General features: G+C 38.6%; 1 protein-coding gene across 2 annotated transcripts; it reads left to right on the plus strand.

Annotated features, from left to right (window-relative positions):
* The first annotated feature begins 1,989 nt into the window (after window positions 1–1,989).
* LOC117419971 (helicase with zinc finger domain 2-like) lies at window positions 1,990–23,832 on the plus strand. Of its 2 annotated transcripts, XM_034033435.3 has the most exons (20): window positions 2,011–2,236; window positions 3,757–4,936; window positions 5,675–5,858; window positions 6,481–6,588; window positions 7,316–7,833; window positions 8,178–8,807; window positions 9,020–9,809; window positions 10,027–10,102; window positions 10,395–14,010; window positions 14,414–14,499; window positions 15,054–15,188; window positions 15,732–15,899; window positions 16,134–16,278; window positions 16,955–17,071; window positions 17,239–17,431; window positions 18,811–18,945; window positions 19,258–19,470; window positions 20,014–20,170; window positions 20,892–21,059; window positions 22,267–23,832. In XM_034033435.3, exons 2-20 carry the CDS (start codon window positions 3,936–3,938, stop codon window positions 22,383–22,385), a joined length of 8,559 nt encoding a protein of 2,852 aa, XP_033889326.3. In that variant the 5' UTR covers window positions 2,011–2,236; window positions 3,757–3,935; the 3' UTR covers window positions 22,386–23,832. The 2 variants fall into 2 exon arrangements, with proteins under 2 accessions (XP_058859696.1, XP_033889326.3); XM_059003713.1 differs by lacking the exons at window positions 16,134–16,278; window positions 17,239–17,431; window positions 18,811–18,945; ... (2 more) ...; window positions 20,892–21,059; window positions 22,267–23,832 and having other exon boundaries at window positions 1,990–2,236; window positions 16,955–17,029.
* Window positions 23,833–24,188: the final 356 nt, after the last annotated feature.

Genomic DNA, 24,188 nt, shown 5'->3' on the forward strand with positions numbered 1-24,188 from the left:
ATGCAAACCAAGCACTTACAATATATACCTGTAAGCTGTTTTTAAAATGGTAAAGTTATGTAATAATAATAAAAAAATACATTGATAGAAAAACGAAACTGGTTGCTCATTAACTGTTATTACAGGTCATACCACTTAACAAAAAGGGAGGGATTTCCAGGAATTTGAAACAAGGAATTCTATTTTCGAAAAGGGCGGGTTTTCTAACCATTTGAAACGATGAATTGTATGTTCGTCTTAAAAATTGATCATGACCGTCGTACGCTTTAACTTGTATTTCAGGTATGTCAGTTTATAGTTTATAGCAACTCATTCACATAACGAGGACCACAATCGCATTTAACAACATTTGATGAAGCTTGCACCCAGCCAAGTGCCGCCTGTAAAAGCCGGCATTTTTTACTGCTGTTGCTGATATTCAAATCGTTGTCATAGAAATATTATTCTTTAACAATGTGTAACTCGACTAACCTTTTACATTCCAAAGCCATCGTGTGACTCGCTTCTGCTGCAAAGCAATGAGTACAGTATATACTTTAGTTATTGCTTTGTAGAAATACCAGTTATTCATTTGTTATCTTTGAATGTGCACCCATTGCATTGGCAATAGCCTGGAATTCAAGTTCTACACCACACCTGTAAAATCTTTACTGCTGTTTTGATGTTCAAATCGTTAGTCACAGGGCGACTTCTGCCAACTACCAGCGACAGGGGAAGTTAGAAATCTAGAATATATATTAATGAAATGTATCAGGTAACAAATGAAGAAGTCTGAAGCGGTCGTTATAATACTTCAGTCACATTAGTTTAAAGTTTTGAGAGCAATCAGCTGCTAAGATCAGGACAAACTTGGATGGGCCAAATGTCCTCCTCTTGTTCGAAATGTTGTTATGTTATGTTATGTTATGTTTTAATTACTGTAGATTATTACCTGGCAACAAACTGAATGAGCGTTGATAGCATTGGTTTATTAGCATTTTCATATCTTATCGTGAACAGAAATGCACACATCTCATTTGCCTACTGTAACAGTTTGAACAGCTGCACATGCCAATTATATTCGTATAGTTCTATTAATATATATATAAATGATAAATTATGCCGGAAATTAGTCTTAAAAGAACCGGCGTAGTGTTATTTTAAGGTAAGCAGTAAAAAGTGGTACATAGCGGACTGCTTTGCTTGCGCATGCCTAAACAATGCCTAAGCTAAGAAAGCAGTGACGACGTGCCCATTCAAATCTGGTACGTTATGCTGTTTTTTGGTATTTTACATCTTTTAAAATTGAATTTATCGTATTTTCCAGTCTTTTACATCGTTGTTAATGTACTTTGTCATATTGTTCCGCCATTAAGAAAACACTATGCGAATATGTATGCAATACAACTTTGCGGTGGTCTCATTTTGTCTTGTTAGTCAATATTTTATTTGAAAAATTGATTGTCTGTTTCCAGTGTGTTTGCAAAATTAATGGTAAATGTACCACTGTTTGACAATAGGAAAACACCCATCAGATCGCAATTGATTGCACCTGAACCAAAATCTGACAGCATACCACTTTCAACATGACAACTTATCGCTTTCTGACATTACACGGGTCAAATTTTGGTACGTGTACCACATTCTGACGATGTACCACTTTCTAACACTACACCGGTATAATAAGATATGGAACTAGTGATATGTAGATGCATTTATTAACTGCGGTAACGACTAATAATAATAATAATAATAATAATAATAATAATAATAATAATAATAACTAAAGCATAACAAGTTAAAAAAATCTAAGTAAGCAAAAAGCAAGCAATAAAGGATGGGTGACGTAATTTCCGAAAACGTCAGTGTTTCTAGCCACAAAACAGTGGAAAACGAAACCAGCGTTGAGGACCAGAGAAGTAAATCGAAACTGTGCAGCATGCAGATGAGAGTGAACAGACTGTGATGTCAGTAGGAATAAAAGGGGCGGGTGTTAATCGTATTATGCACTGCCTTAAACCTTTAAAACAGCCGACTTTTTTATGTATTTTTATTTACAGGAAATACAATTCTGTCAATACAGGCTGCCACAGTCCGCTAACCAAATACAGAATTAAAAAGCATTCTGTTAAAACGACAGAGGACCATCATTTGTATGTAGGAACATAAAAATGACATTTTATTTTGTTTTAGTTTAGTTTAGTTTTGTTCAAACTTCCGTTTTATCCAGAGAATATGAAGAATATAAAATGGCACAGTAAGTACAAACGTTTTATTCTGTAACTTTGTTTCTAAAGCCGATAAAAATTATTATAAAATATAGTTACAGTTTAACCAATAATCTCAATCAAGCAATTGTAAACTCGAGGAATGTACTGTTAATTCTAGACTCGCAGATCGAGTTGAAGGAAACAATGCATTATTATAGCCAACGGAACCTTCTGCGGTGAGCCAACTCATGAACAAACATAACCTTTACTCTGGTACGGATCCTTGCAGTAACAATCGATCATTTATGTATGTATTTACTTGTTTGTTTGTTTTTTTCCCTATGTTTTTGAAATACAGGAACTCGGGCTGGCAGATATGAAAGGTTACATTGTCACATATAAAGGTCGATTTGGAGAAATATAATAATAACTCAATGGTAGAACAACCGAACCCAGAAACCGAACCCAGAGTCACTCATAAGGAGTGTTTAAACTACTTAGTCTTTATAATGAATGAAAAACTGCTTTACAGAATAGCATGTTATTTTGATACTGTTGTTCAGATGCACCTGCTAACAGAGCGCCTGTGTGTCCGCCACCACTCTTTCTATCCAATCAAATGACCAAATGCCGATGTGAACTTAGAACAGGAATTAACGTATTAGGGTAACTGAAACTTCATTTTATTTCATTGTTGTCAGTCCTAGAAAACGGAGTATGTCGAAAAAGACTATATCTAGAATTTTGTGCTAAGTGGCAATACTGACAGAAAGTGTTATTATTATTATTATTATTATTATTATTATTATTATTATTATTATTATTATTATCATTATTGAAAAGCTGTAAGCTTACATGGCCTATTTGGATGCTTGCCACATAATCACATGAATTTCTGCTTCCTCATTTTTTTTTTAAAGCTACAGGTCAAATGTAGTACTTTTCCGTGTCTCCCTTTCTCTTTCTGCACTTTCATTAGCATTTTGTTTCTTATACTTTTTAGTCAAAAAGTAGTGTCGAATACTCAGTTAAAGGCGTCCTAACCACGTCATTTTAAATTGGTACTTACCATGTGTCGAGATATATGGTTCTTTGCTTGTTTAGCTGTATTTTATCTTCCTATATGGTAACTACTGTTGGAATAAGTGTGTATTACATGGAAATTACCAATGCTATGGTGTTACCATGTAATTACATCAGGTAGCAAAATGGGCCATTGCCATGTAACTGCACAGAGTTATACGTTGCTAATTACCCAGTTATCACAATGTAATTACATGATTACTACAGTGTAATTACATGGTTATTCCTGTCCTGTAATCTAACTGCTACCCACAAAAATAGTGAAAAATAGACTGGGAAATGTTCTATCATAATATGAACAATCAGCCTCCAATAAACAACCTTCCACAATACACTAAACACCTGTTTAGATGTTATATGAAGCCAACTGTGAATGTGTACAAGCATGTAATAATCCATTGAAACATGCAGAATGATAACGCTCTTGTGCGTGCTGTCCACATGTGTAACCGTCTCTGCTAATCATAATGTTGTTTCTTTTTAGAGACCGCCAACCTTTTTTAACTCAGGGGTCAAACTGGATTTTCACCCTCTGCCTTATTTGATCAAATCAATGGTGGATCAACAACCAAAAAAAACATATTTCTGCAACTGAACCAACCTGATTTCCTTTGACGTTTTTATCGTTTCTTACTGCAATAGGTGCATGATTAGGCATAAACAATGACTGCACCTCAAACAAATGGTTCAGTTTTAAGTGAGCTTTTAAGGACGCATGACTTGTGTATAGCATGCTCACTGTGTTCCCAAAAGGAAAATGACATTACTTATTCTGTAAAGAAAGTAAATCACCATTGCAAGCACGAGGTGCTCCTGGTCCGACAGAAAGGCAATGGAAGCAAGTGGAAGCACCTATCGCGCCGCCCACAGTTTCCTAACCCATCTAGGTATTTCAAGTGCTGGTTTTATACCGTCGGCACTGGGTGCGCAAAACACCAAAACCGATGCACGTTTGCCAGATGCGAAGAAGAAGCCACTGTGTGGACTTTTCAAAAAATCCACAACTTGCAGTATAACGCTTTGATGAAGCTACTCATGGAAAAGCAACCGCCTACTGGTCCAAAAGCCAGCAGCAAACAACTCAGCTCTTCGAAAAAAATCCTCATCGAATTTGCTGGTGAATTCCAGGAGCTTTGCAATGCCTGCTTCTACAGTAGCCCCCAGCAAATCGCAGCTAAATCATTGTACAGGAATCCTACTTGCACATCCACAATGAAACATACCTGGAAACCACTGTTGGTCCACGCCAACACAGAAGGAAGCAATAAGAAGGTGTATAATGAGATCCGACCTCCGCCTCCTCTTACCAATCTTGCCTACTGCAGATACGTCACCAAGGGTGTCCCGTGCTGGCATGGATCTTCACGTTGCCGCTATGCTCATAGTGAAGTTGAAATGAGTGTTTGGAAGGCGGAGGTTGAAGGAGAGTTGAACCGCAGTGACTTGCTGATGCACTCGAGGAAGAAGGAGACTCCAGTGCCACCAGCACCGCAGGTTCAGCTCTACTGCAAGGCCTGCTTGCTGACCTTCTCCTCTCAGGAGAGCTTCATTAACCACTGCTTCTCCCTGGAACACGCTGGGATGATCAGCGAGGACACCGCGATGGAGTGGAAGTACCGAGCGCCGCCCCAGCGCCGCATCCAAGAGATGCTGCTTTGTGACAGGTACTGCCGCTCTGCAGTGCATTAGCATGGGATTTTGATTCCTGTGTAATTTGATTAATAATATCATATCATTCATGTAGAATCTAAAAAAATAATGACATTTTATTTCTGTGCTACAGTCAGTTTGCTTAACTTGGTTACAACAAAAATACCATGACTGAACACAAGTCTTTCTGAATCTAAGTGAGGCAAGACCATATACGCTACTTTTTTATATTAAAATAACTACTGTTTAAATTCAGTAGCAGAAGGGTGGTTGCAGTACAAATAATCGTGTGCAAATTTGGCACTGTGGCATTAGATTCTAGTGCAAGGGTACCTCACGTAGCACCAGCAACATTCAATTCTGGTGCCAATAGTTTAATATTTTTTACTTTTCTTATTCCATTGTAACCATAGATGATGATAGTTTCTCACTGGGTCTGGACTACTCACATGACCCACCCACACTCATCCACATACACAGGAACTCATTGAAGAGCTGGGGAGGGGCAGGTTTGATTATTTAACACCAGTAGGCTCTCTGGTGCTAAACTTTCAAAACAGTTCAGCACCAATTTTCAAAAACGGTTTGCACCCCTGATAATGCATCACGTTTTTAATAATGTGTTTCAACCTTAAACAAGACTCCAGATAGCAAAGCAACACTATTAGTCTTCATTGGTGAAGAGAGAAAACACTTGTGTTGGAGGATGTTTGTCCTCCCTCAGTTTTGTCTTTGCCTTCTCGTTCTGGCAGGCCTGATACCTGCGAATATGGAGAGAACTGCGTCCGTGCCCACTCAGTGGAAGAGATGCAGGAGTGGATCATGAGGGCCAGGGAGGCCCACAAGAAAAGAAAAGCTGTGGAGCATTATGGCTTACTCTCCTACCAGGACAGGTTACTGGAGGAGTACAGAACCTGCTGCAGTGAGGTTCTCATTGTAAGTCATGTACTGTTTAGAGACAACCATGTGCACACTTTTACAACACATCTTTAGCCTGCAGTCTCACTTTGGCAGTCTGCCCTTGTTTTATCAATTGTGCTGCATCAGTTTCTACAAAAGGGTAAAATGACCAGATTAAAAAAAAAGGTTTAAAGAAAAGCACAACTCTGTTACATGTGTCCATCCAAGTTAAATTTAGGATTTGTTTGTTCATAGTTTTGACATATTTACAGACTCAGAGCTCCAAATTGTCATTAGCACAGTGTTTATAAAATCACCAAACCAGAAATGCATTTTCATATTTGTGCACTTTTTAACACTGCAATTGATGTATGTTTCCTTTCAAAAAGAAACAATTTGGAGTAAGAAAATAAATAAATATCGATAATAGAGCATAGATTTCTGTTCTTGTAAGGCCACCAATGGAAACATGCGACAAATAGCGCTTGAGCTGCTAAAATTGTACGTCTGCCAATTGCCATGTAACAAACCCTTCCAGCCTTGATCCGTCCAATGAAAGCACGATTCAGTTGACCACACTGATTATCTGCATGCTGTGTGTTTGTATATGCAAGTGTATTATTTTCATACTGTCCCACCATCCAATGTGTACTTGCAGATGTCACAGCAAATAGAGGGTGTGTCCATCACATGTGACAAGGAACTAATGATTCAGTGTGAGGAGAGACAAGCACAGCTGAAGTGGAGCTTTAAGGTTCAATCTGAGGTAATATACGTTTATTAAGCTTTATTGCAACTGCAGATACCATTCAAATGAATGGTCTCTATTTTAGCATTGTAAACATAAAATGGATTGACGTTTTAAAACACAAAGGTGATGATATTGTATCTTTCAGGGCAACCAGCTGCATTTTAGAATCCTCCAAAGACACGTTAATATGTCAGTTGAATAGTATTTGCATCTTGCAATTGCATCAAGACTGCAAATGGAGAAGTACTAACTTACTTAAACTTACTTAAAACAGTCTTTAATGTTTTGTGAATAGAGCCTGTGGTGTTTAAAGTGCTAGATTGAAATGCTTTGCAGTGCCACTTCATGAAGCACAGATGGTGCTCTAACACCAGTGTTATCAGGACAGTCTCAGTTCAAGCAGATGAAAATGCTGAATTGCATCACTTTATTCCACTCAGATTAATCAGCCTTAGTAAAATGATATGCAACAATTAGCAAAGTTCGCACTGAGAGCTTTGTACAGTATTCTAGAAATAATAAGCCATATCAAATCAAGACAACTTTCTTAAACAGTGATCAGGTACCTTTTTGTAGATAAAAAGCAGGAGTTTTAATTTAATAAAGATGTATTTCACAACAAAACTTGAATGAATGATGTTTTTGTTAATTGATTAAGCCTGAATTAAATGCCATGTGATAACGATAATCAGTAAGCCATCTTTTAATGTACAGTTTTTTGTCCACATCAACTTGTTCACAGAGACCGCTGGTGCATGTTGCATTGCTGAAACAAGAACCTGGGGCCACATTTACTCTGACTCAAGATGGCTCACCAAAGACCCACTCTTACGCAGAAGGTAACAGGTTCTCTACCTCAGACCGGACCTTTCTGATTGAAATCTTCTTTGAATCTGTCAACTCTGGGATCTACGAACAGTGGGTTGTCTTCGACTTTGACATGAGACCAGTTCTGGTCCAGAAGATTCAGGTGAGAGTTGGTCAGCAGAACTTTGTCCAGCCAGACATGTGCTTGGATGGGAAGGAGTCCAGTTTTGCAGATCTGGAGCGCTGGAACAGTGGAAACCGAATAATCGTCCCCTGCTTTGAGAAGACAGAGGCAGAGCAACAACTCCTGAAAAAGTACAAAGCTCCAGTGCTGACCCTGCAGTACAAACAGAGGACAGGGGAGAAGACTCCCATCACACAAATGAACTACAAGGAGCAAATGCACAGCTTCCTCAACCGAGAAGAACAGGCAGAAGAGGAGGTGCTTTCCAAGTATGTTTCAATACGTTTTTTTATGGGTTTTATATTTTTGAAAAATCAACCAGTTTAATAAACCAAACATATCTAGTTGCAGAAACATGTTACACAATAAAGCTAAATGTATTACTTCAAAGTGAAATTTGCACCTTTTTATTATGCAAGTGAAATCTGTTCAGACCCATAAGAATTGTATCCATCACTTAGAATAGCTGTTGCAATACCATAGAGCTTGGTTTACAGAGTCATACTTGAGAGTAAACAGTTCACTTTTTGTTGTTCTGTCTCATTCATGATTAAGTAAGGACAAATGGTTTTAGACAACTTACATTTCAATTTTGTATGTTTCCCTATCACAGACTCAGTCAGAAAGTGACCATCTCAACGACTGACGTGCTGGTTGATCCTCTTTCTGGGATGCAGATCGCACCTCCTGGAGACCTCTTTGCGAAGGTCCCTGTGGCTTATGCATTGACCCCCGACACTAATGAGGGGTATCTGCTGAAGAAAGCAGTCCAGCTAGCTCTTTTAGCCCCCAATCCTCAGGTGAACAACAAGGTATATGAAACCACAATCCTCCGGGATGCCAATGACGAGAAAAACATCTGCCTCCAGTTGTCCAAAAGGTGCTGTTCAGATCTTGACTTTCAGAAGGACAAGAAATATGACGTGGAGGTGCAGTTTCAGATGGATCGTCTCCGATCGTTCTGCACTTGGCACCTGGCTGTAGACCTCCTTCCAGAGGTGAAGATAGTGCTGCCAGACTTCGCTGCTTGTTCTGTTCCTGTGTCCGGTGGAACATTTCCCAAAGGCAATGCAAAGCAGCAAAAAGCCATTTCCTTCATTGTTGGGGACAGAACTGGACCAGTTGCGCCACTGCTGATTTATGGACCATTTGGGACAGGGAAAACCTTCACACTGGCAAACGCAGCTATGGAAACCGTGCGGCAGCCAGGCACCAGAGTACTGATCTGCACTCATACAAACAGGTAGGCAGAATCAAATCATTGTGTGTTCAGGGTTTTCATAAAACAGCACATTTCTGGACAGTGAGTGTTCTGCAATTTACACCCCGAAAAATTAAACAATATCCCATGCAATCATTTGATCTCAATGAATAATTAAATGATACCAGTTAACCATGTTTGGCGTAGTATTTGTTTTGCATAAAGAAAATATATTAAATCTTGTTTTGTTTTAGTGCAGCAGATTTGTATGTGAAGGAACATCTTCACCACTATGTCTCATCCGGACACCCTGAGGCAGTACCTCTAAGATTAAAATATGAAACACTTCCTTTAAACTCCACTGATGCCATCACACTGCAGTACTGTCACCTCTCTGAAGATGGACGTTCATTCACCTTCCCAGACAGGGCGACGTTGGATTCCCATAGGATCATAATAACAACCACCGTGATGGCCAAGCATTTCCATGATTTAAAGCTCCCACAAGGATACTTCACCCATATCCTGATCGATGAAGCTTCACAGATGCTGGAGTGTGCTGCTATAATGCCCCTCAGTCTTGCCACTAGCACCACAAGGGTTGTGCTTGCTGGGGATCACATGCAGATGTCGCCAAAGCTCTTTTCGGTTGGGGGCAGTCAGTGCTCTGACTATACTTTGCTGAATCGCCTATTCCACTTCTACCAGAAACAAAAGCATGAAGTAGCTAAAAAAAGCAGAATCATCTTCAATGAAAACTATCGTTCCACTAAAGGCATCATTGATTTTGTGTCCACTCATTTTTATATTAAGGGGGATACCATCAAAGCAAGTGGGAATGTCCCTCCTCATCCTCGCTTCCACCCGCTGATGTTCTACCATGTCCATGGGACCTGCACTCCCTGCCCATCGAAGATGTCCTGGTTCAATATCGAGGAGATTAATCAAGTAGCAGAAACAGTGCAGGGCCTGCTTAAAGACTGGCCTACTGAATGGGGAAATCCTGAACAAAGGACAATTTGTGTTGTTTCTGATGGGGCCCAGGTAAAAAACGCCTTGCTTTTTTTCTTTTCGTTTTGGTTCAGTATAGTATTCTCAAAAAATTCCCTTAAGATACTGTACATTTTTCTTGTTTGTCTTTTTTATCATTTATTGATTTCAGTGATATAATTACTATAATTATAACACTTTTTAAAATGATAATTGACTCCTAAAATATATTTATTATTTTATTATTTATTTTATTCCATTTTAATGTCAGGTAATCCTTATAAGGAAAGAACTGAGAAATAGGAACTTGGACAAAGTGACTGTGGAGAATTTAGCAAATATACAAGGTAAGACTTTGTACAATTATTTCCACTGTGAAGGTAAACTAAAATGATCCATAATATTAATAGCTTAAATATTTGTACTAAGCAGAAGAGATGCTGCACTACATGAATTTGCTGCTATATGGTTCTGTGGTCTTACTACATAAAGCCCTGCTTATAATAATTTAAGTGTTACAAGTAAAACATTTGTTTAAAAAAAAAGCAGGATATATCACATCGTGTTATAATACTAAGAACCATAGCACTTTTTTTACAGCTGGTATTAATGATTTTTCTTTTTCTTTTTCTAAATCAGGGAAGCAGTTTAGGGTAATTGTGATTACGACTGTTCAAACACGGGAGAGCTTGCTTACCTCAAACTCAGACAATCTGGAGTTTTTCAATGAAGCCCAAGTGTTAAACACTGCCATGACCAGAGCCCAGTCTCAGGTTATTGTGGTTGGGGATGCTGCAGGACTCTGCTACTTTGGAAACTGTAGTAAGATCTGGAAGAGCTACATTAAGCAGTGTGTTAATGAAGGAACTGCTTATCCAGAGTATCTTACCATGGATTCCATTGATCGAGCTGTTGTAGAATTTGCCAAATTTATCAAGATGGAAGAAGAAGATGACAGCGATACAGAATCATTTACTTCAGAGTTTAACGACAACGTTGACGACCCTATATTACAAGAGCTTTTGGATGAAACCAAGAACATGACTGTGACTGTCACAGACGAAGGACTATTGGATATTTTTCATAATAATGAAAATGATAGATCCTCTCAGGAGCAAGACTTCTATCAAGAACAAGACTCGCCGAAGCAAAGAGAAGATTTGTATACTGATTTCCCAGAACCTACATTAAATTTATATTTGCAAATGCAACCAAATATCTATAAACTTTGTGAACTAGTACTGGAAAAGTTCGACTCAGGCTACGGCAGACCCTTTAACGAGCCTATGATGCAGATCAGAATCAAAGGCAGAAAGAATATTGGCATGTCGTTTCCAGGAGACCACGTGGTCGTACAGATATTTAAATCCCCTGAAAATGAAAGTGCTGCTCCCAGTGGAAAAGTCGTGGGGGTACTCAAGAAGGCTGACTCTCCCAGGGTTTTTGTCTGTACCATTGACAGTTATGATCGTCAGGTGATGACACCTATGAACAACTGTGTCACCAAAATATACACTCCATGTTGCAAGAACAATCGGAATTCACTTCCAATACGTAAGTTTGTCAAAAACAGATGGGACATAGTTAGGTATGAAAAAATGAACGAAGAGTCAAAGAGGAAGAACCTTTACGTTGTTCAGGTTTTGGAGTGGCGGAAGCAATTTTATTATCCCTTAGGGGTTGTGACAGAAGTCCTACCTATAGGAATGTCTTTGGAAGAAGGATTGAAAACATTGAATCTGGAATACCAGCTGAGCACAAATCGCTCTCAGCAAGTCCTTGATGAGCTGGAAAAGTCAAATGAATTACAACTAAATGGTGAAAAAAGGAAAGACATTCGCAAGTATCAAACATTTACCATTGACCCAAAGAATTCCAAAGATCTTGATGATGCTGTTAGTGTTAGAGATTTAGATGACATGTATGAAATTGGGATTCACATTGCAGATGTAGCAAGTTTTGTTGCAAAAGACAGTCCCTTAGACAAAGATGCCAAAAAACGTGGAGTTACTTACTATGTCCCTGACAGGGAACCTTTTCACATGCTTCCTAAAGAGCTAAGTACAGACCTGCTTAGCCTCTTGCCCAACAAAGATCGCAGGACCATATCTTTATTGGTGCTGGTAGAAAAGGGCACTGACAGAGTTGTGAAAGGTACATTCACAGTTTGTTTGATAAATTCAGACAGAGCATTTTCTTACGAGGAGGCGGAAGACATCATCAGAACACAGCAGAATGAGTTCAGGTTTGACTCATTAGAAAGTTGCCTTGCTGTCGCTTATCACTTTTCACAAATTCACAGAAAGCGCAGGCTTTTGGGCGACTTGCACTATGAGCAGCCGGATGAAGACATTTCCCCTGGGAAAAGAAAGTCCCATCAGATGGTGCAGGAACTTATGATCATGTTCAACAGTTTTGTCGCACTGTACCTTGTGAAAAAAGATATATCAAAGGATTGCACCCCCCTGAGATGTCAGAGTTGTCCAGACCGTCAGCTAGTCAGCCAGCTGAAGAGCAAATACAGAAGCCTAATACCTTTGTCTGTCCACCTTACCTACCGCATGGGTAGGTGCCAAACTGGGAATGACTTTGAGGACTCCTTCCAGCAACAGGAGCAATCGGCAACTAACAACACATTCTCTATACTGACCTCTGTATGGAAGGACCTGGCATCCGCAGCTGAAGACAGAGACATTTCCAAGATGATTGACCTGATTTCTACTGATGACTTTCATCCACAATTGCTTCCCGTAGTTTCAGAGTTCAGGAGACTGCTTGGCAAGTCATACACTATTCGCTCCAACTCATCACCCCAGTCAAACGTTGGCCACTATTCCTTGCAGCTCGAATCATACACCTGGGCCTCGTCTCCCATTCGTCGATACTTAGACATAATTGTACAGCGTCAACTTCATGCAGCTCTCTACCAGACAACAGTTCAGTACTCGATTCAAGAAATGGATCTGCTGTGCATGGAGTTTACACAAAAGAGTGGGAAAGGATCAGCATACGAAAAGAAAGCTCACATGCTGAGTCTCGCCTCAAAGCTGAAAAAACAAGGCATGCAAAAGCTTGCATTTGTGCTTATTGTTCAACCTAAGGGGGGTGGTTTCAGGGTCTCTTTTCCTTTTAATAAACATACATTACCAGATTCACACTTTATAAACTACAGGCATCTGCAGTTAGTCGACCAACCATTGTTTGATGAGGAGATGAAGTGTATGATTCTGAAATGGAGACGAAGAGTGTATTCCATGGAAACCTCCAAGACCAACATCGAGCAAAGAGGACCACAGTGTAATCCGTACACCACCCCTGTACAGATAGATACATGGCAGCAAATTGTGGCAGCATTAAGGGAAGAAGATTGGGACAGAGTAACTGAAATCTTCAGCAACATGTTTCCAGTTGAGAGTAGTAGTGACCAAACTGCAAAATTAGTGATGGATCGCAAGCCTATCCAGAAAAATGTCAGCCAAACTGTAGAGTCCTCGTCCACCCAGAAGAAGGCCTGGAAGAGCACTGATGGAAGATCTGGGAATTTCTTCAAGGGTAAAACTAACTTTGATCATTATGTTAATCTTACCCTAAATCTCAAGGCTGGAGATACTTTGCAAGTGCAAATGACTACAGATATAAATCGTGGGTTACTGGTGCCAGCCGTGCAGCTACTGAACATACATCCAAAATTTGAGGTGTGTTTAGACCATGCAAAGAATCCTGTCGTCTGTTTTTCCAAGTATGCGGTACGTGCGTCAAAGAAGAGATACACCAATGTGCAAGAATATCAGAAGATCTGGAAACCCTTGTGTGAAATGGAATCAGCCTCAAGCGCTGTGGCAGAAAACGATAGCATAATCATTGAAGATATGAGTCTAACGTGGATAAAGGAGAAAGGTGGAAAGCAGAATGGCACTTTTGACCTACCCGTGGAATACAAAAAGGAATGGTCTATTGAATGTGATCTCAGCAAATGCTTTTTATGTATTCGATGCAGAGGTATGAAACAAAGCTGGAAAACTGAAGACTTGAAAGGAGCTCCTTACTGTTCAGAACATGTGGATCCCAACAACTTTACATGGGTAGCTCACGGAATAACTACCGACACGCTGGACCAATCTAAGATGAAGAACCCTCCCCCTATAAAAGTGCAATTCTACATCAATCATATGTCAATGGAGAATACCCCAGTGTGTGTTTTTCAAGCAGACACACAGTTCACTGTGGAGCTGATCCCAAAACTTCTACCTGACGCGTGAGTGCAACAGTACAGCCTATTCTAAAATATACCTTTTGTAATCGACCCACCACTAGGCAGGACTGAACAGTTAAACATTTTGTGTAAATGGCCATTCAACATTAATATGTGTCATACATATTCAATAAAAAAAAAATGACATGGCATTTATATGTTAGTTTTGCTTCACATAGTATTAAAATACAATAGTGTGCAATACATTATCTTTAGACTCAATAACATCAAAATCAATGTGAGCTCTTCACAGCACAGTACATTTTCCATTTAACCTTTGGTAAGAAACGTGAATGTTTTTTTTAAATTTACAGCTAATGAAGAGATGATGCATTTGCTATTTTAATGCTAGCAGAGGAAACCTTGTTATTTCCATTCTTCATAATCATTTTGGTCACATTTTCAGACGCAAGGAAGATGCCATCGCCAGCCTTATAGGAGCCAATGAACTTGTAAAGAACATTGCAGTTGGACACACAGTCCCTCCTCAGGGTAAGACACTTCAAACTGTTCATTTTGCATGACAGATTTTAGGGAGAAGAACCATTACAGCATTACAGCATCAGTGTTTTACCCGAAGCCATTAGTGGCCCTGAGAAAGGAGCACATGCATACTGCAATGGATAAACAGTATATATTGGTTTCTCCAATTTTGATACCACTTAGTGCTGCTTGTGTTCAGGGGTGTGGCTTGTGGGCTTAAGCAGGTCAGAGAGGATTAGGGACTGTGTTTTCACAGGCTTTCAGTTAACATCTTATTGAGAATAATAATGTCAAAAGTACATGAAGGTAGTGTGGGTGGCAGCTTCCTATGTGGACTTCAACAGCAGATTTTCAAAAGAACCATTATTTCATTCTCAAGGTAAAATAGTTATTGATGCATTTTTTACCGTTGCTTGCTGCAAAGCATAGCAATATATTCATTTTACAGCACAGCTGGCCTTGGAAAAGAATATATATATATATATATATATATATATATATATATATATATATATATATATATATATATATTAATGCTGTATCTTTTTAATCCTGTTTTATAGCTTCAAGATCTGCAATTTCAAAACGCAGGACTTTCATCATTCAGGGTCTTGGGCTCCCACAAATGAATGAAAGTCAAAACAATGCAATAAGACAGGCCCTTAAAAATTCTTTCACGCTAATCCAGGGCCCACCAGGTAAGAGAAAAATGCGTATTATTCTTGACCATTTAGATGCCGACACAGAGTGTAGTTGGTACAATATGCGTGCAAATTAGAGATAACAGTAACACATGTGGAATAAATACTGCAGTAGCTTGCTGGGAGATAATACACTGGAGTTATAATGTAGGGTAACTTAAAATAACATTACTTATAAAAGTAAAGTGCAGTAAAAGATATCTGAGCTTTAACCTTCTATCCAGTGGCTCTTCAGAAGACAGATTCATTACATTGTATTACAGTTGAAATGATGTCACTGGACAGTATGGACCAGATTTTTGAATGTCTTTACACCAAAATGCAATTTGCAACTATTTTTTGTAAATGAAAATCACTGAAACTGTTCATCGTACAAAACCAGTAACAAACTACTCAGGCCTCCTTTTGAGTCATTAAATTAACCTTGTGTTACTATAATATTCACACAAAATGGAGCAAATGGCATGTTGGTGTAAAGACCTTTCTTAAACTTCATCAGGTCATTTTTAAAGATGAATGTGCTGTGTGCTTGTTTTTCAGGAACTGGGAAGACCGTGGTTGGAGTTCACATTGTTTATTGGTTCCATAAGATGAATTTAGAGGCGAGCAATGCCAAAAAAACAAGAGAGACGAATGAAGCTGAAGAGACAAAGAAAACGTGCATCCTTTACTGTGGGCCTTCCAACAAATCTGTTGATGTTGTTGCTGGTACGTTATTATGTGCTGTGCCAGCATTGTGTAAACGAGACGATCGTGATCGAATTAAACTGTGGCTACGAGTCTCCCTTAGATCGCCAGTCTTGAAATCTCCCTCAGCGATGGTGGCAACATTGAAGTATAAACCCGCCACTATGTATTTAGTGCCAGCATCGGGTTCTTTCACACATTTGTGGAACCAGTAAATATTTGGTCCATCAGTCAGTTGGTTTGTTTGCATTGCAGAGTATCTGCTGAGGTTCACAGAGACCTTGCGGCCTCTCAGGGTGTACAGTGAGCAGATGGAGATGATTGAGTTCCCATACCCTGGCAGCATCTTACAGCTCTCCCGCAAATCCATCAGGGAGGGGAAACCAAAGGCAGAGCTCAGGTATTCCTCCCCAAACTCTTACCTGCAGGGCTTCCCTTTTACCACTCGCAAGAGCTTTCTGTTCTGAGATTGCATTCATGTTCTTATTGGGTGTAATTTTTAAGTGCATTCTGAGAGCTTTATTGAGGCCTCAGGTGTGGGTGTGTGTGTGTGTGTGTGTGTGTGTGTGTGTGTGTGTGTGTATGTATATATATGCATATATACACAGTGCTCCCTCGCTATAACACGGGTCTCGAGGGACACACAATATAAGCATTGTAACCAAAGAGCGTTATAAACGGGGGAGTGGGTGGTGGGTGCCGTGGGACACATAACACACATCTGACTAAAATACAAAATAAAATAACTCCCTCTCTATAATGCATGTATAGTGAAGCAAAAATGTAACTTTCTGTGAATTAATCATGCATAAAGCACCATGTAATCAATGCTATATTTTTTACAAAAAAAAAAAAGGTAACATTCCCACTCGTGGATCATTTTAATTAGCAGTTTTTCAGTTTTATTCAAAGAAATTCCCACAAAAATCCTGCAAGCGTTCCTTTTAAGAGGTGAGAAGGTGAGATCTTATTCACAGGTGTGTTTGCATAGGACTACACGTACACTAACAGGTAGAACATCACAAACAGGGTTGCATTTGATTAGTCTTGTGATAAACTACAAGTTTCCATTTCAGGTCCATAACCCTCCATCACAAAATCCGAACGAGTCAAAATCCATTCTCAACTCTAATCCTAAGCTTTGATGCAAGAATTCGAAGAGAAGAGGACCTCACAGATGAAGAAGTTGAACAGTAAATAGAAATGAAGCCTGCCTTGTCATTGCTAAATCCGTATAATATAAGAATGTAGAAGATACACTCACAAACTGTGTCATTTCTGCAGTAAGACTTTGGATATTTCAGAACAGAAATACGCAGTGCTGTGGATGCTATGGTCACAGCTTTCTTTAATTCTCCAGGTACAAACATATACTGAGTAAAGCCCGGCAGTATGAACTGGCAAAGCATGATGTCATCCTTTGCACCTGCACTGCAGCTGCCAGTCCCAGCTTGAAACTCATCGTGAACCCCAGGGAGATTCTGATTGACGAGTGCGCCATGGCAACTGAGCCAGAAGCCCTCATACCTCTTGTCAGCTATAAACCTGAAAAGGTCAGTTCTTGAATTTACAGTTCTTGAGTATACAGTGGAGCTGGTCTGCAATTGAAATTACTTTAAAATTATTTCTGTATTTGAACGTCTTGATATGGATAATAATAATTGGTATTTTAAAATATGTCCAATGGTAACTCATCATGGTGCTGTCTTTTTCAGTAAAATCTGCAGTTCTGAATTGTCCTGTAAGTAGAGCTGGTGGCATGGCTTGAGCATGAATCTAGCACTGTGATACTGACATCATGTCTACGTGTGTATTTAAGATAATACAAATAGCTCCAGTAGTTAGGGGTCATTTATTCATTTCTCACCTATTATATAGTCTCTTAAACCTTTAATGAAAAACACACATTTGTAATTTATGAGATATCAGGGTCTATTCAATGTATCTAAATAGCAGACACTGAGTGAGATTATGTAATAGTACCAAAATTATAATAATAATAATAATAATAATAATAATAATAATAATAATAATAATAATAATAATAATAATAATAATAATAATAAAACTGTGCTTGTGAGGCTGTTAGTACATTTCTCTCTTAAAATGGCAGGGGGTTTATCTTTTAGTGATTTAAAGGACAGCTGCATTTAGATCATCTACCACCATTTAGATTAATTGGGTAGCTCTCCTAATGCAACAACTTCCAGGGGTCTATTTTAATTAATCTAAATGTTCCTGTTTCAGAAAACAAATCCTGTAGCAGATGTGGGAGTGATTTTGTTTTTATTAAAAAACTAACATCATAAACACTGAATGCATCTCCAATTAAATACCTTGTAGTACATTTGTAATTAGAAACAGTCCAGCTATAGAATAAACACATTTTTCTTCATAAAGTGGAATGAAACCTGCTGAATAATGTTACATTAACATATTGAATTACACACCGCTTTGCAGTTTTCCATATGCTTAACGAAAAACTGACAAAAATTGAAAAATGTGACATTTCGAAATCTAACTTGAAATACTGTACTGCTATTATGGCTTCCGGTATACTTTTGCCATATCATTTTGTAGTTTCTTTGATTTGTATTTATTTATTTATTTATTTATTTATTTATTTAGTTAGTTATTCATTCTTTAACCAGGAAAAAAAAAAAAAAACATTGAGACTGAGGCCTCTTTTACAAGTGTCCTGGCAAGACATGCACATGTGCACACACTGCTACTATGATTACATGATGTTAAATAAAAGATCTATGTTCATTCATATTCATATATATATATATATATATATATATATATATATATATATATATATATATATATTAATTTATTATGTCTCAGTCCTAAAATTCTAGGTAATCCCAAACATTTTGCCATAGCTGTTGGCCATATCTGTCATTGGTGGTGCATTTTTTCTTTTCAGATTGTTTTGCTAGGCGACCATAAGCAGCTACGCCCTGTTGTACAAAATGAACTACTTCGGAAACTGGGCATGGAAAAATCCCTGTTTGAACGCTATATGGACCAGGCTGTGATGCTTGATACACAGTACCGTATGGTATGGATCTACTGCTGGTTAATTAGGGGAGAGTGGGAATGCATTAGGGTCCTTTACTGCTTACTTGTGATACTGCTTACAGGATCAGTCAACACCACTAAATACTGACAGCCACTTTGGAGTCACCTTGAGAAAGTCTGTATTGACTCATTGTCCTGCAGTTTATTTTGTTATATCTTTCCATTCATATTCCCAACCTTGATGATTTAAATTACAGGTCCTGACACCCAAAACAGATTTCTTAAAGCCTGATATTGCTCCTGTACGATTCACACAAAATGGATCATAACTGCATTACTCCTTCGCTTGCAGCATGAAGAGATTTGTGCCTTTCCTTCAATGGAGTTTTATAAGGGCCGCCTGAAGACGGATGTTATTCGCCCGACGAGTGTCCTGCATGCAGAATGGAAAAGGTGCACCCCAATACTTTTTGGCCATGTCGTAGGAGAAGAAGTCAGCTTGGTGGTTTCTTCCGAAAAGGGGAATGAAAACTCCAAGGCAAACCTGGAGGAAGCTGAAATGGCTGTAAGTATGATCATTAAAGGGGAGCTAGCCGCCATTTTTAAATGCGTTTTCAATAGATAGATAGATAGATAGATAGATAGATAGATAGATAGATAGATAGACAGATAGAGATAATTTAAGTTGTATTTGAATTCTTTGCATATCCTGAAATAACGGAAGAAAACAAGTGAAGATTAATACGTTAAAAGGGGGATCAGTAGTAATATTAATAAAGCTAATAAAATAACATTTTAAAGAATTAGTACACCTTTAAAACGCTGTACCCTTTGAAGATGTCGGTGCCAATAGAGGAAAGAGGTTTGTTTTTGTGATCATGTCTAGAAATAATGGTGCAATAAAACTATCAGTTCAAGTCCATTTTGAGGTATCAAAGTCCTAATTTAAACATTAGGCACAGAACTGAAGTTTCGAAGTGACCATTGGCAGACTTCGTCCTGTGGTAAAAAAATAAAATAAAAAAAAAACTGCTTTACTCCGAATTGTCTTCTCCTCCTTGTACATAAGAATGGAAATTCACTAATCGTTTCATATTTTACTTTGCAGGTCCGCGTAGCAAAGCTGCTGATCAATGTTTCCAAAGTGAGACCTGAAACCATTGCTATTCTTACCCCTTACAATGCCCAGGTGTCTGAAATTCAGAAGTTGCTACAGAAGAGTGAGATTCAAAACGTAGCAGTGAGCACCATCATGAAGAGCCAAGGTACACAGTGAACACAGAGCACTCAGAACAGCAGAGTCTGGGCTACATTTAGTGTGTTAATTAAACACATGAACTGCATTACCCCTTGTAGCATGAAGTGATTAGTGCCTTTACTTCAGCCGAGTTTTATAGTGGCTGCCTGGTGCATGGAGTTAATTAATGGCATCGCTAAGATCTTTACCAAAAGGCTGTTTGCAACATGATTATTTTGTGAAATACTACAACTATTAGTAAGCAGGCTTTTTCAAGAGCATTTTTGCAACATTAAAAGTTTTATTTAAATGCAGATTGAGTTTTGGCATAAAAACCGTGCTGTGGCTAATTTTGTTTTAATTAAATCTTTTTTGGTTTTAATATGCTGTATACCTAGAGATTCTGATTTTAGGATAAATACTAATAATTCAGACCTGTTCATGTTGCAGTTGACTGTATTTTGTTGCTATAGCAGCACACTATGATTCCCATCTCTGTTGTTATTTGATTTGAGCAGTTATCAACAGTACTAGAAAAAACAATTAGCATTAAAAAAAAAGAAAACTCTGCATAAGAAAAAACAGGAAAACAGAAGCCCTGTGTATCCCTAAATAACCGTGTACAATACAGAGCTGGCAGGAGGAAGAGGAGACAGGGTTTACTTGCTTGTGGTAACTGGACAGGAGGAAGAGGAGATAGGGTTTACTTGCTTGTGGTAACTGTCGTTCTGTTTCTCTCTCCCACCCAGGAAGCGAGTGGCGCTATGTGATTCTTTCCACTGTGCGCTCTCTTCCCTGTTCAGAGATTGAAACGGAGCCCACCAAGTCATGGATCATGAAAAACTTGGGATTCGTTACTGATCCCAACCAAGTCAACGTGGGGATAACAAGAGCGCAGGAAGGACTCTGCATCATAGGTAAGAGACACATAATCTAGAAGGTCATCAGCACATTATTATAGGAGTTTCACAAGGTATTTCATAACTGAGCTTCAGAAGTGTAAATGTTATAATTCTGTGTCCACAATGCAATGACAAAGGAAACAAGGAAACAAGTTGATATGTCAGAATAAAATAGTGGGCTTCTTATTATCCGAGGTCCTAGGGAATGCCGGTTTTGGAAAACCAAGATACAATGTCTGCTTTATTGGATATGAGATCCAGATGTCATGCACGTTGAACTTTGCTGATTTTAGGATTACTAATCATGTCCTCAGGGTACATGTCTTCCATAAGTTAACAAGGTGGACATATCCCATTTTGCTTTGTTGACATTCCCAGTTGTAACAGAGTAATTGGATGGAGGTTTTACTTTCAATTAAAATGTTACCTAATAAAATAAAAGCTGAAACAAATCATTTGACAGAAAAAGTAAAAGATAGATGTAGACAATATCGTTTGATAAGTAAAAAAAAAGAAATAAACTTAAAGTAAAATAGAGAGGCTTGGGTTTCTTTAGTTCAAAAGAATCACATAGCATATAGTTGCATTTTAAAATGAGTTACAAATCTAGCCTTAAAGCAAGGTGGGGGGGCTCCTGAGTGGCGCATCCAGTAAAGGCACTCCACGTGGAGTGCAGGATGTACCCTATAGCCTGGAGGTCGCTGCTTCGAGTCCAGGCTATTCTACTGCCGACCGTGGACGGGAGTTCCCAGGGGCCGGCACACGATTGGCCAAGAGCCACCCGGGTGGGGAGGGCCTAGGTTGGCCAGGATGTCCTCGGCTCACTGCGCACCAGTGACCCCTGTAGACTGGCCGGGCGCCTGTGGGCTTGCCTGTAAGCTGCCCAGAGCTGTGTGGTCCTCCAACGCTGTAGCTCTGAGGTGGCTGCACGATGGGCCCACAGAGTGAAAAGAAGCGAACGGCTGACGGCACACGTTTCGGAGGACGCATGCATCCATCTTCGCCTCTCCCGAGTCAGCGCGGGGGTGGCAGCGGTGAGCCGGGTTGAAATAAAAATAATTGGACATTTCAAATTGGGGAGAAAATAAGAAAAATAATTGATTCCAAATTTTTAAAAAATAAAATAAAATAATAAATAAAGCAAGGTGAAATGTGTTGATTGTATTTATTTGTTGTACGCCTGCAGATACAACATTGACTGTAACTGTTTTGTGTTCTCCAGGGAACCGGAATTTGTTACACTGCAGTTCCTTGTGGAAGAAGCTACTGAAACATTTCACGGCTAAGAACTGCGTAGTAAATGCAAAAGATATTACCGTACAGAAGCCACGAGCACGCTAACCAACTCCTGCTGCACTAGCAGAGGCTGAGACAATAGACTCATTGAACATACTAGCTTATTGGATCCTGCCTCGCGGGGGACACTAGCAGCGTCACAGTACAGCCTGCGACACTGGGAGTGCTTGGTCTCAAAGTGTATTTCTTTCAAACAAGGAAAATTGTATTTAGTCTTTTCCTGTAGGGAATAGTGTCAAATTTATCTGATACAATTTCCAGCACTTCAAGTGGCTTGAGTTTTTTTTTTTTATTATTTTGAAAGCAGGTAAAAATTGATTGCAAGTGCTGTGGCCATTGCCACCATTTTGATATCCTGTCTGGTTGTGTTGTCTACAGTGACTGAGTTTCTTATTCTGACTGTAGTTGGCGCATGTAATAAATGCTGCCTAAAGTATGCTCCTGGGAGCTCCTTGTGTTGTGATTGGATGTGACTCATCAATCGGAACTCTCAGAGGCTGATATTGAATCTCACATCCAAACAAACTGACCAAAGCACTGCTTTCACTCTTAATCTACTTCAGATAATGAAAACAGCAATAATTCAGAGTGATCTGTCTCTACACTGAAGTTTGCAACCACTTCTCTGTCTCAGAAGTAACTATTGCACTGAATATATGTGCTCTGAAAGTATAATAAAATACTGGAACCACTTTTGCCCTTATATAAAATTAAATGTTTTTATTTTCGCATTTATGGCAGTTTTACTCGATTACATTCCTATTTTTAATGCAAATTCGTGTGACAATTTATAATACAGGTGTTTTATCAAATATTCCATAGTACTCTTTATTATGGCTTTTAATGTATATTTTTTTTACACAGCATTACTATTTTTATATTTAAGAACTTTTTAAACGGGTTTTAAATTATGAATGTCAAAAACATGTTTTTGTTTAATTTAAATATGTAAATCTTAATTGTATGGAGTCATTGTGATGTCTTTCCAAAAAAATATACTGTTAGCTGGGACAGGTCTTGATAGACCATAGGTGTTGTAATTCTGTAGTTAAAGAAAACCCAGGTCTTAGTTAATGATTTATACTTTATACTTTTAAATCTAAACTGGAATAAAATTAAACACTTTCCAGTTGCTGGTATTCACAAGTTTAGCGTAACAAATTGATCGCTCGATATGTACCCGCCCTTAGAGAGGCACAAGTGTTTTATATCTTTGAATAAAATTGTATTTTTATAAGTATGTATCAACGCTGATTAAACCATTTCTGTTTTATGTACATGTCAGTGAAATGTATTTGGTCAGTTCTTACTATTCAGTTTTCTATCAAATTAGAGGTGACAAAAAAAACATTTGAATGACAATCTCATTTTCAGCATGTGATCATAATTATTATTTATGTGTTTATTGTTATTTAACTAATGTGTGGGAAATGAAGTCTATACGCTGCTATGCTGTCACTATTTATATAAAAATAAACACACATTTGATTGATGAACTTGGAAATGACTGTCACCCTGTAATGTGTACAGGGTGAACACCACATCTATAGTGAATCTGGAAGGGGGAGTGTAAATGCACACTGTGCAATGTTCACTGATTCAGGAATAAAACCTATACATTAATCACATAAATACTGTCAGTACCATGGCACCTTATTCAAAAAACTTTAAGGACAGTTTTAAGGATGTTTTTAAGGACTGTTTTCTGAAGAGTTTATAAACATTCTCTTAGTTAAACAGCGCTTTGTAAACCAAGAATTTCTGTAAAACAGTTTCAAAGGTTTTGTAAACAGCAAACTGGATTGAATAAATCAAAATGAGCTTTAAAAAAAAACAGCAACATTCTGT

Source organism: Acipenser ruthenus, chromosome 29 (genome assembly GCF_902713425.1).
Source record: "Acipenser ruthenus chromosome 29, fAciRut3.2 maternal haplotype, whole genome shotgun sequence".
In the NCBI taxonomy this organism is placed as follows: domain Eukaryota; kingdom Metazoa; phylum Chordata; class Actinopteri; order Acipenseriformes; family Acipenseridae; genus Acipenser; species Acipenser ruthenus.

Excerpts from the sequence above, each read along its gene's own strand:
- LOC117419971 (XM_034033435.3), top strand. The coding sequence starts at position 3,936 with ATGACTGCACCTCAAACAAATGGTTCAGTTTTAAGTGAGCTTTTAAGG. Across the intron at positions 8,808-9,019 it reads ATCTGCACTCATACAAACAG|TGCAGCAGATTTGTATGTGA; the intron begins GTAGGCAGAATC and ends GTTTTGTTTTAG. Across the intron at positions 10,103-10,394 it reads GAATTTAGCAAATATACAAG|GGAAGCAGTTTAGGGTAATT; the intron begins GTAAGACTTTGT and ends TTTCTAAATCAG.